This window comes from Pelecanus crispus, chromosome 15 (genome assembly GCF_030463565.1).
Source record: "Pelecanus crispus isolate bPelCri1 chromosome 15, bPelCri1.pri, whole genome shotgun sequence".
NCBI classification, from domain to species: Eukaryota; Metazoa; Chordata; class Aves; order Pelecaniformes; family Pelecanidae; genus Pelecanus; species Pelecanus crispus.
In genome coordinates this window covers 8127875-8141050 of record NC_134657.1, presented here as the reverse complement: position 1 = coordinate 8141050, position 13176 = coordinate 8127875, and the positions used below count along the sequence as shown (strand labels likewise).

Genomic DNA, 13176 nt, shown 5'->3' with positions numbered 1-13176 from the left:
GAAGTCTGTTCCTCCCAGCAAACTGCAAGTTAGTGTGGTTACTCAGATCCTCAGACTAATGAATCACACACAGTGTCCTGCCCAAAAGTGTTAAGCTACTATAAATCCTTACTAGTAGTATTAGAAAAAAAATTTTAAAAAATTAAAAAGAAATAATGATCAAAGAACAGATCATTTTTTAAAAAATATTTTCTGTATTGCCCTTCTCATAGTAGTAGATAGTTGTAGAAAACAAAACTTAACTACACCCCACTCATCTGCACAGCCAGTCCTCCCTGATCAGGAGAAACCCAAACTGCATTGCCCAGGAAAAAAACCAAAAAACATACTGCCTAATAAGACAGGAAGCCTTAGACATCTATAGCCACTTCTTTCAAAATTCCTGGTCCATCAGACTCCTTCAGTACTCTTGTATAGGTTTGGCAGCAGTAATATTAAGACTAAATAAAATGTCTTAGGCCCTGGAAATGACACACGAGAAAATAATCTCATTTACTTTAGTCAAATGCAGGCAAGCAAGTGGGGAGGGTGGGGGGAAAAAAAAAAGGATGTAGGGGCAGCTCCCAAATTCCTTCAGTAATACAGGTATCGCTCTCATACCTCTTCAAAACACATAAAAACACAGCAATAACAAAGAGTTAGCCTTTATGTTATGTTCAACAAAATTAAAAGTTTAGATTCTTACATGTGTTCATTTACCTGAATTATCTGAAAAAGTTTTAAAAGGTAATTTTGAAGAAGGAATGAATTCAGAAGGTAATACTTCAGTCTTAAAAATTCAGTCAATATTAAAATTTGTTATCTACTTCAGTAATACATATATGACCGTAATTTATTATTAATTTATACATTTTAATGTCACATTTTACCATTCATGTCAACTTTATTACTAACTTCAGTTGGATATGGCTTGTTTTCTAGCTTTATATGATTTCATTTGTATCCAGACAGTCATAACGAAGTAGTCTTGTTTAGCATTGTTGACAAATGGGCATGCTAATGAGGTTTCAAAATCTTTATGTGTATATTCACTATTTGCCTAATTTCAATTAAAACATCATTATCTATAACATTATGGATTATTAATGTGGCAGGTATACAGTCACAATGTTTCAAAGAAATATGTTTTAACTATGTAGCAAATAAACACAAAGTACACATTTCATACTATAAATTAAAAAAATTGTAGCGTAGCAACTCATTATACAAATGCATGTTATAATTCAGATATATAACTCATTTTTCACAGATCTAGTGATAAGATACTGAGTTTTAAGGGGCTTTTCTTTCAATGCAGTTTTGGGGTGGGGAACATTAAAAAAAATGCTAATTTCATATTAAAGAAAAGGTTGCTGCTGAATCAAAAGATTAACTCACCTCCCTGTACTCAGTTTTATATGGAATTCCCAAGTGTATACTACATTTGTATATATGCTGCAATACTTAGGCATAATGGGATAAGTGAAGGAGGTGTCTCAGCCTTAAAGCTACATTCACTTGCTTATATGGATCAAATCAGATTCTTAACGCAGTTCTATTTTAGCTCAATAAACCAGATTTTTTTTTCCTTAAATTATGTAATACATCCGATTCAAAACAGTTAAGCTAACACCAAGAGCTCTAACCTTTAAGAACGACAAAAAGTACTGAAGGTAAAAGATTATGCTAACAAGCCATCAAAATCACATAAACAGTGGAGAGGAGAAAAGCTGCTCTAAGTATGCATCAGTTCAAATAGTCACAAACCGAGGTTTTTTTCAAGACTTTAAAAATAATTTCCACCAGCCATATATGATTAACCCCATCCCAGATTCAAAGACTTTAAAGTTTTTCTGATCGTTATGACCTGAATAACGCTGCATGGACTGAGAAGTCACATGAATAAGCATCTTGCTTCGCCTTTCTTTTCAACACTCAAATACAGAAAAAGCACAGACTGAGAAAACAATTACCACAGAACATTACCAAAACCCAACATTTTATGCAACAGTACTCACTCTGTTAAAACGTTTGGCTTGAAACAAATGCCCATTCACTCGGTACAGCTTCCTCCATCTTCTGGCTCCACGTCGGTAGATTGACTCTAAGAAAGAAATTAAAAAGGTGTAAAGCAGCAGCATGGTAGCGCGGCAATACTAGACACACTATGTTAAGCAAGTTGTGACTTAAAACAATCTTGCTTTTCTAAATATCAACGCACAGCTAAAATCCCTGCTGATTTTTTTTTTTTTTTTTTTAAAGGCAGCCGTAAATGACAGCTTCTGCAGGATGTGCTTTCACCACCGCCTCTCCCTTTTCTCTATCCCTGTCTCTTTTTCCTCACATGATCATAATCTTGTTACAGTTCCTTGGCCGCTTGCTGTTCAGGCTCAGGTGAGGGGACAGATAACTGTTAAAGACACAGCCGCCTCTGGCAGAGCTACGATGCTGATCTCACCATCCCGCCTTCACACATAGCCACGTAATAATGGTGCTAATAATGCTTTAGATATGCACGTTAAAGATGCTACAAGTCTTGAGTTACATTATTTCACCTCACTTCGTCTCGCCATTAAACACTACCAAATTGTTTCTTCTGTTAGGGAACCTGAGTTCAAGTGCAGGTCTGCAAATATTTCTAATATATTCTAAGCATAACAACAAGAAATCATTTAATCTGTTTAAGCCAGACTTTCCAAGAGGCCATACACGATGGTACGTAGCATCTACTCCAAATTACTTTTGTTGTCACTTTTCACGTACATATGTGCAATTTCTACGTGACTGGCTAATTAGCGAATTTGATATTTAATACTTAGAATTGAAAAATGTGTTGTGCAACACCGGTCTATTTAGAGCTGCAGGCGGCTGTAAGGGTGACACAGCCAGCTCCTGCCACATAATCAGGATCATGAGCTTTCCACAGCGGGCAACACAACCGGGTACTGGGGGGAGTGGGGAGTACGGGGGGAAAGTTAAGCAAAAAAATTCCGCAGCAATGTTAAAACTGACAACATACTCCTGCTATCAAGACGCCAAAAAATTGTTTAAAAGTCAGATTTGGCAAAGTTTTCATTGCTGAATAATTAGTTCTAATTACACCTATTAAGAGATTCAAATTTAGGACGTCTCAAAGTTTACCAAAATATTTAAAGTTAACAAGCATGTTTTAGACAGTGAGACAGGTCTGACACATCCCCTTAAACATTTCCAGGAAAAGTATTTTACAGTGCTTTTATGGGTGTTATAATATCCTTTTACTTGAAAAAGAACTACGAAGGACTAGAACAATTCTTATTTTGATATCATTATTTTAAAGGTATTTTCAATAACACGGTAAGTAGGTTTTTCCAAAGTTTTAACTGTATGCCTTTTTAAAAACAAATCATTTATACTAGTTATAATGCAACTTAACACAGTTGGCATCTTGTACAAAATATATTTCATCTACTTTGAACAGGAAAATTAGCAAGTACAGTAGTTTCATAGGGAATGGAAACTAAACAGCATAGGAAGCATGAATAACTCCATCTGGAAAGACAGCAGTAAAACACATGCTTTAATGGTACCTTCTGGATGGCGACATCTACGCGGTATTTGGTACCTAGGTGCACTGGCTCTGCCAACCAGAACAACTCACTTTGATAATAAGTGATTTTATTTGGTTAATAGAGTGATCCGTGCTTTGCCCCTGTCACCTTAACAGGGTATGTCACATTACTTTATTTTTCTCTTTTCTAAAAGTTGCAACTTCTCTGTGAGAATCTCAAGTCAGGAAGTTGAACGGGGGCGTGGGGTGGTGCGGGTGTTCGTTCGTTTGTTTTTAAACTGAGAGTCTAATATTATGTTAGCTGTTAAAGCGGTTTCACTTCTATTAGACTGATTAAAGGACAATCTCTAACAACTAATATTGTATGTAGAAAAATATGTAATTTTAACTAAAACATCCCAGACAACGCAGCAAAGAACATTTAATATAAAAACTTTGATAGACTTGATGGATAAACATTGCTACGTTCTGACAACGTATTAAACTGTCAACTTATAATCCTCAGAAGTTAATGCAAAACCATCTTAAACTTTCATCTTTAATGTTTCCGTCTTTCAAGTTTTAAACAGTTAAGTTTTAAATATCCACACCTTATCAAAGATGAAGTGGTTTTTTTTTTTTAAAATAAAAAACCCCAAACATTTTCACTGTCAAAAGCTAATGCAAGTAGTAAATAGTTTCTTTGTTGAAAAATTATTTTAACTTAATATTGAGCCAATATTAAGCCAAAATCACAGGCTACTGACATACAATGTGTGAACACTGACTGTGATACTGGGCCTGATTTTAGATACTCTATTCTTATCCTTCAAAAGCAAGGCACATAAAAGTATTGAAGTTTCTGTGACTCCACAGATCTACAGTGCCAAATCTGCAAACATTCATCTGTTACTCTATTTGCATGTGCAAATGTTTACTTTGCAAGCATTTGAAACAGACATTGCACCATTAAATGAATTGTTAACAATTTGGAAAGAAAAACAACTTCTCAAAGAAGCTGAAAGACCACATGCCGTAGAAGTGGCAACGATACAGTTACTAGAATAGAGGTGTATCGCTTGATACATTCATTTGACTCAAATAGCTCTTCAAAATCTGCCAAATATAAACTTTAAAGTAAACACACACACCCCCACTTTTCCTAAGCGCAATGAAAATTTAAATGAGAACCTAGCAAAACTATTGCAAACTTTTTGCCTAAAAATATGCTCAAACACAAACATCAATGAAAAACTGTTCCACCACTTGGGGGATGACTTTTCACCAAGAGAAAAAACAAACTTCACAAGGATTTTTTCCAAAACAGCTAATTGATTCATTAGACAAAGCACCATATGGAGGCAACCTAATGCATCTGTGTTCTGAACATTAGCTTATCACTGACATGAGGAATATTAAGTGAATGATAAGTTAACGAGCAGCTTGTGCTGATGAAGTCTGTAAATAAAGGAGCAAGTCACTTCCCTAATTAATGATAAATATTAAATCAAAGTCAGGGTTTTGTATCATATACTTGTGAGGCAACAGTCTAACAAAAGCCAAAGTTAATATAGCATAGCTTTAAAAAGTAGGAACCCCTACAATTTACCGCTATGACTGCCACCGATTCAGAGCAGCGTCTAAGGCAAATCAATTCTGTGGCCCCTTCTAGAGACAGGGAAAACTAACAAATAAGAAAACGGTGATTACTGTAAGACAGACCTTTATATCACAAGTTCTGTTGTTATTGCTACACAACAAGAATAAATTTATATGACAGAATGCTATGTTCTTAGCATTATCAGCCACAGTATTCATTTTTGCGATCCACAGTCAGTCAGTAGCACAAAGCCCAGTTGCAGCCCGGTGTCCTGGTTTCGGCTGGGATAGAGTTAATTTTCTTCCTAGTAGCAGGCACAGTGCTGTGTTTTCGATTTAATAGGAGAAGAATGCTGATAACACGCTGATGTTTTTAGTTGTTGCTGAGTACTGCTTATGCCAGTCAAGGACTTTTCAGCTTCCCATGCTCTGCCAGGTGCCCAAGAAACTGGGAGGGGGCACAGCCAGAAGAGTTGATCCAAACTGCCCCAAGGGCCATTCCATACCATATGACGTCATGCCCGGTATATAAACTGGGGGGGGGGGGGGGGGGTTGGCCGGGGAGCAGCGATCGCTGCTCGGGAACTGGCTGGGTATCGGTCGGCGGGTGGTGAGCAATTGCATTGTGCATCACTTGCTTTGTATAGTATTATTACTATTATATTGTTATTATTATTATTTTACTTTATTTCAATTATTAAACTGTTCTTATCTCAACCCAGGAGTGTTTCTCACTCTTACTGCTCCGATTCTCTCCCCCATCCCATCGGGGTAGGGGGAGTGAGCGAGCGGCTGTGTGGTGCTGAGTTGCTGGCTAGGGCTAAACCATGACACCCGGTGACTACCGGCGTACCCAGGCGAGAACGCTGGCTCCAGCCCTGCTCGACATCCTCACTCCCGATCCGGATGGGGCAGAGCACACCCTCAGCACGTCCGGTGGCAAGACAAAACTGGGAGGAGTGGCTGATAGACCGCATCGTTGTGCTGCCGCAGAAACCTCAACCCCCGGAGAACTGAGCAGGCAGGAAGCTCACGAAGTTCCAAGGGAAGGGCGAAGTCCGGCACCCAGGGAATAACCCCATGCACCAGCGTACGCGAGCGGCCGACCGGCTGGGAAGCAGCTTTGAAAAGCACCTGACGGGCACCCAGCTGAACATGAGCCAGCAACACACCCTTCTGGCAAAGGCAGCTGGAGGCACCCCGAGCTGCGCTAGGAAGAGCATCGCCAGCAGGCCAAGGGAGGGGAGCCCTCCCCTCGCCCCGGCGCCGCTGAGCCACACCTGCAGCACCCCGGCCAGCTGCGGGCTCCCCAGCACGAGGGGCAATGCCAAGGGAGGGGAGCCCTCCCCTCGCCGCCGCTGAGCCACACCTGCAGCACCCCGGCCAGCTGCGGGCCCCCCAGCACGAGGGGCAATGCCAAGGAAGGGGAGCCCTCCCCTCGCCCCGGCGCCGCTGAGCCACACCTGCAGCACCCCGGCCAGCTGCGGGCCCCCCAGCACGAGGGGCAATGCCAAGGGAGGGGAGCCCTCCCCTCGCCGCCGCTGAGCCACACCTGCAGCACCCCGGCCAGCTGCGGGCCCCCCAGCACGAGGGGCAATGCCAAGGGAGGGGAGCCCTCCCCTCGCTGCCGCTGAGCCACACCTGCAGCACCCCGGCCAGCTGCGGGCTCCCCAGCACGAGGGGCGATGCCAAGGGAGGGGAGCCCTCCCCTCGCCGCCGCTGAGCCACACCTGCAGCACCCCGGCCAGCTGCGGGCTCCCCAGCACGAGGGGCAATGCCAAGGGAGGGGAGCCCTCCCCTCGCCGCCGCTGAGCCACACCTGCAGCACCCCGGCCAGCTGCGGGCCCCCCAGCACGAGGGGCACAGCGCTACGGGAGGGAGCCCAGAGAAGGGCTGCAAAGATGACGAAGGGACCCGAGCACCTCTCGATGAGGAAAGGCTGGTGGGTCTAGAGGAGAGAAGGCTCAGAGACATCCCATCAATGCACACGAATACCCGAGGGGAAGGTGTAATTCAGAGTGGTTTCAGCGGTGCCCAGGGACGGGGCAAGAGGCAACAGGCCCCAAGTGAAGCACGGGAGGTTCCACCTGAACATCAGGAACCAGTCCTTCACAGCGAGGGTGACCGAGAATGGGAACAGGCTGCCCAGACAGTCAAAAGCCACCTGGACACGATCCCGGGCAACCTGCTTAGAACCTACAGAACTGGACTGAAATGTGTATTCTAGGAATCTAGTAATGCGCTCATGAAAGAGGACATACTCCCTAAAAAATTCACTTAAGGATAATGGCAGATTATAAAAAGGAGTTTGGGTTTCTATTATCATTATTATTTTGAAGCATTACCAGCTTTAAAAATCCTAACTAGAGCTATACTAGATCAAAGAAACCATCTTGAACAATAAACAGATTCTTAAAATGGCAGTAAATATGTATCTTGAAATAAGAAACAAAGCATTTATTGTCAGTGTTCTGTGTGATGTGTGAACAAAGCTCTAATCTTAGCATGCATTTCCCTACACTTCGTACGGGAAAAGGATACTTTTGAACCTGAAACAAAATGTTTTGCTACTTGTTTCTAGAACACTTTAGAATAAAACAAGGGATTCTGTGATTCTTGATAACCAAGAACTAAAACCAAGTTTTTACAGCCACAACTGATCCCAGCCACCTAGAAAAAGGAATGCCATCACAAAAGCATGAGTATTTAATCACTGTGTTTAATGAAAAGGGCTACTTTTTCATTTATCTTACACCAGTTAACTCATTAAGGACTTTGAGTGAGCTGCAGGGAGGCTGAAGGAGATATCATACCCCTAATTAAACAAAGTAATCTTTCCTCTCTGATGGGTATTAAAGACAAGCCTTTGCCTAAAAGATTTTTTTTTTGAAGCATCATTTTGTATGTGAACAAGTCTAGAGGAAAGCTCAAAACATATTAAGCTAACAGGGATAGCACATTTTTATTAAGGAACATGAATATATATTCTAATTATAATGAATATACTAAACTTTACCTCCAAGATGGAAAACTGGAGGAAAAAAGGACTGTTTTTCAAGTTAAGATTACAAGGGAAATAAAAATACTCAAACTGAATGCCCGAAACAAAATTAACCAGCTATCTCTATGTAAAAAGCAGTGTGAAACAACTGACTGTTGCTGTTGTGCAATTCTTCCCTCTGTTGTCAAGCTGTGCAACTAAATCACTAACAGTAATGCACAAAGAACCTTGTAAATATATTTAATATTGTTTTTTCAAAGACATTCCCTACAGTTGGAGGTTTTTTCATCTTTCAGAGTACTGTAGAAAAAACTTAAATACACAAAAAAAATTTTAATTGTGGATATGAATGGGTGAGCAATTTGTCTATTGTTCAGTGTTCATTCCGAATTATCTCATCTACAGAAGATACTCCCCCAATTCAATAATGGCCTCCTAAGAACTTCACAGAAAGGATGTGATGCTTGCCTTTGAAAATGTAACCTGGCAAAGTAGGGAGAAACAGAAGGCGGCACGATTTTTTTTTTTTTTTTTTTCAAATGACAACATATTTTCCCAGCACTGGAGAAGAGAAACAGTTTAGAAGACAGGCCCAACCTGCCCCCAAGCCCAAAATATTATTTTTCCATCTGAAAGTTTAGAAATGCTTGTATTTTCCAGAATATGTGAGAGAATTCATCAGTTGTCTGAAAAGTGTGGTTTACACCAATAAATGGCAGTAAGGCACTAAGGCCGCAAAAATTATTTCCTCTGCATTTGGATTTACAAATGCAATTCCAAAGTTTGCTTTCATGTGATCAAACTATAATGAAATATTTTACTATAGTAAGCACAGAGATAATTTGCTATTGCTGCAAATCACTTCTCAGAGATTAATGTAACTTGTTTACAGGCCAATTACATTGCATGCCAGCTGGACAGTATGAGAATGCCCAGTTTTTGTTTTGTTCTTTTAATGTTTTGTGAGCAGACAAGTGAGCATTCTTTCAAAACCAACTCATGAATTACAAGTAGGAAATTGATATTGGTACTTCAGATAGACTCTGAATTAGATAAAAAGATAACAAAACCAATTACATGTAAAGATAGAAAAAATTTTGGGAAAGTAGATTCTAAAGGACTTTGATAGTACATTGTTTCACATATCTGTTACTTAGGGTGTCGCAAATAGTTACATTGAAACAATAAAACTGCTTTCTGAAGCATGTAACAGACATACATTGTATGGGATGTTAACTGGCCCTTCTTTTTATTATGAGTAAGCTGCTATGTACAATCGCCATTCCTTTTCAGAAGTTAGAAAAGAGAGTATCCTTAACAATATATAGGTATTAAGTGCTTTCACCTCTTGCAGTTATTAAAATGGTCAGAAGATAGCATTTTATGTTTTATTTAATTTAAAACTGATTATCAGTTGGGGAACTGTATCCTTCTTTTCTTTTTCAACAGACACTAAAATTAACTACAAAGTCAGATCAACCTCTATGAAAAAAAAAAATCAAGCCCAATTAAGATAGCAATAATGACAAAGGAGGTGCATCACATGTAGCATCAGCAGAAAACCAACAAAATAAAACTGTACCTCATAGGACAGTAATATTTACCAGCATTTATTGCAACACAGCTAGAATACTGTTTGAATATCCTATTCCCCACTGACTTAGGAGGGGGTCAACTGACTCCCACTTCAGGACTGCTAGCTGGAAAACCTGTCCTCCATACACACTGTTTTCTCATGCACGATCTCTTGGTTGCTCATATTCATATCCTTCTGTTAAAATGGCTCCATGCCATTGCAAGGTGATAAGTCACATTTATGAAGAAAATGCCATCCAATAAAACCAGAGCTAACATCTCATCTTGAAAAAGTCTCTGCTGCACTGGTGTTCTGTGCCCCTATAGATCAATCACACCTGTTAATACCTTATGCTCCTTCTTGGTCTCCAAGTTAAAAAGCTCGTGATGAATGGCAATTAGAAAATCTGGATTGCCTTGTCATTAAAAATACCGATTGCATTCAAAATATGTGAGAAAATTGAGAAACAAAAGGATCTAGAAGTTATTTTTAAAAATACAGGCTTTCACTTTCAAACAAAAAAGTAATACCACCTTATATTCACAGAAATACAAGAAATAAAATGGTTAGACAATACACAAGTTGTCCATAAAAGTTCCATTTACTTCTGATCAGAAGGACTGATCAATCAGAAAAATATTGTGGATGAGGCCTCAGAGATGCACCTCAGAGACACGCAGTGTGGAAGACAAGAATGCATCCTACCAGAATAGCAAGCAAGACAGTTACTTCAGCTATCAAACAAACAGGAGACATCCAAGGATTTGACTTCATATCTTCTGCTGGTTTTCACTGGGATAGAGTTAATTTTTTCCATAGTAGCTGGTATAGGGCTGTTTTGGATTTGTGCTGAAAGCAGTGTTGGTAACGCAGGGATGTTTTAGTTATTGCTGAGCAGTGCTTACGCACAGCCAAGGGCTTTTCTGCCTCTGAGCAGGCCGGGGGGCACGAGAGGTTGGGAGGGGACACAGCCAGGACGGGTGACCCCAGCTGACCCCAGGGATGTCCCACACCGTATGGCATCGCGCTCAGCAATGAAAAGCTAGGAGAGGAAGGAAGGTGGGGACATTCGGAGTGATGGCATTTTTCTTCCCAAGTCACCATTACGTGTGATGGAGCCCCGCTTTCCTGGAGATGGCTGAGCACCTGCCTGCTGATGGGAAGTGGTGAATTCCTTGTTTTGCTTTGCTTGTGTACGCAGCTTTTGCTTTACCTATTAAACTGTCTTTATCTCAACCCACAAGTTTTCTCATTTTACTCTTCCGATTCTCTCCCCTATCCTGCCGTGGGGGTATGGGGCTGGGCTACTGGCTGGGGTTAAACCACAACATATCTTTGAGCAAAAGAAAATAATCAACTGATACTTTAAAAGAGCTATCTAAGCATTTAGTAGCAAACACAGTTTACAGAATTATTTCTTGAAAACTGTAATGGAAACGTAACCCTCCAACAGTCATGGCAAACAAATGCATGAGATAACTTGGCATGTTTCTGGCAAACAAAAAAATAAAGACTTTAAAAAAGATATCTCATAATAAGATAGAGCAAACCCCACATTTTTAATTGATCCAGATTGCCTTAACATCAAACAAAAAAAATAAAGACTTTAAAAAAGAAATCTCATAATAAGATATAGCAAACCCCACATTTTTAATTGATCCAGATTGCCTTAACATCAAGTATAAGAACCGTAATTGCTTTGGTTAGGCTGCCGAGCGCATTAAGTCCCACGGCTGAAGCAGCCATCTGTCTGGCTTGCATACCAGTTGGGCAATGCACAGGAACAGACAGCGTAACTTGAACCGCGTACAAAACTGAGCATCACCTTCAGCAAAGAAAAGCTGCACAATTTAACATATCCACATCACATTCAACAATGTTTCTTTGCACTAAAGACTGCTGTACAGGTAAGAGCTGAACAGCTGAATACACTTGCAGTGTTACCAAAATGGGTAAATCTGGTATTAAAGTAGGGTAAGAGTGGGATTCTCCCAGTCACCTGGTGGAGAAGTTGTAGCAAGTTTGGGTGATCCACTTATTTCCATACTGAATTCTGGTGCCAACTGTGAATTCAATCACAGATTTGAATTCTCTTTTTACTTGTGAGACTAACCACTTATTAACTAATCACTAAGAACTGTTAAGAATACGACTCAGTGACTAACAGCCCAGAGTTTACTCATATATTACCTTGTCAGAGCAAATATGTTTGTCAATTAAGTGAAAACAAATTTGGTATTCATGCATCAAGACAGTTGTTTGCTGAAAAGTGTCGATTTGTTTAAAACATACAATAATACGTTGACCTGTATACAGGGTCTATAGAAGTTTCAGTAATCTTTCAAGCGTACAGTAATGAACTTAAAATTTTCATTTCCTTTGAAAGGAGGGTAATTATTTTGGAATTAATTGCCAAAACAGAATAGCATTACAGGACAAAATAATAGAAGAAAGCATTATTTTACTAGCATTATTTAAAAATCCTTCTTAACCAAAACCCCCAAGAATTTAAGATGGCGCATATATAAGAAAAAAAGTATCCTTTAAAATATTTTAAAGCAGCTGAAGGTATTTACACTTTAAGTGTCCAAAAGACACTTCATTACTTCACAAAGCTTTTTCTTACAGCTTGTTGAAGAAATAACTCAGAACCCAAACACATTTTTCTACACAAGGGTCATGGCTTTTCTAGTACCTAATTCTGCAATCTGACATCAGAATGTTACGATTTTATGGGAAGTTTATCAGACATACTTGAAAATAACATAGCAGAGTACACAAAGTGTTACTCAAGAAATCCTCACTAAATTCAGTTACTGGATGCTACTCCAGAAGTGAAGATGTCCTGGTTATAAGGATCTCTGTGCATGCCAGTGATCAGTCTCTCGTATGTCCTTCTCAGCGTCTCTCGCTGACATGCACGCATTTTGCAAGGCTGTCCCAAACACAGGATAAAATGATGCTGGATTTGTTGCTCTAATTTGAAAGAGAGTGTTAAGAAAAGGGATGGAAGACAATTGGTGGTGGAGTCATACTTCTGAAGGTGATAAACATTTTTGTTTAGGAAAGAAAAAAGTTCAAATTTTCCCTTCTCTAACTTGGCCTTCTGTGCAATTTTAAACTTTACACCCTTTCATGATGCATAGCTGGCTCCTCTGTTTACAAAACCACAGTGGTTACATGCACCACAAAACTAAACTTGCGTTGATAATAAGAGTCCAAAAGGTTTCTTTTGATGACTGCATCATATTCTCCCAAAATAAAAATAGCTTTCATTAAAAGACTTACTACAATGAAAACCAAATTTAATGTTCTGTTAGCATGACTTAAGGTCTGCATTAAAATGTTTTTTAATCAAGCTGAAAGAGCACTGAACCAGTACTTAGTTAAATTATTTAATTCTTTAATCTACCTAACTTAGTACTGCTGTAGATCAAAATGAAGTTCTGAATATTTAAGCAATCTGTAGCAAAATAACTTCAGCAGGAGATG

The 13176-nt window shown here is 39.8% G+C and overlaps 1 protein-coding gene across 2 annotated transcripts in view; it reads right to left on the bottom strand.

Annotated features, from left to right (window-relative positions):
* PRKCZ (protein kinase C zeta) overlaps positions 1–13176 on the bottom strand; it is a 68414-nt gene that overhangs the window by 33733 nt on the left and 21505 nt on the right. For both annotated transcript variants that reach the window (XM_075721505.1, XM_075721506.1), the window contains exon 5: positions 1998–2083. In XM_075721505.1, the coding sequence (XP_075577620.1) occupies positions 1998–2083 (86 nt within the window). The remainder of the gene's footprint in view (positions 1–1997; positions 2084–13176) is intronic.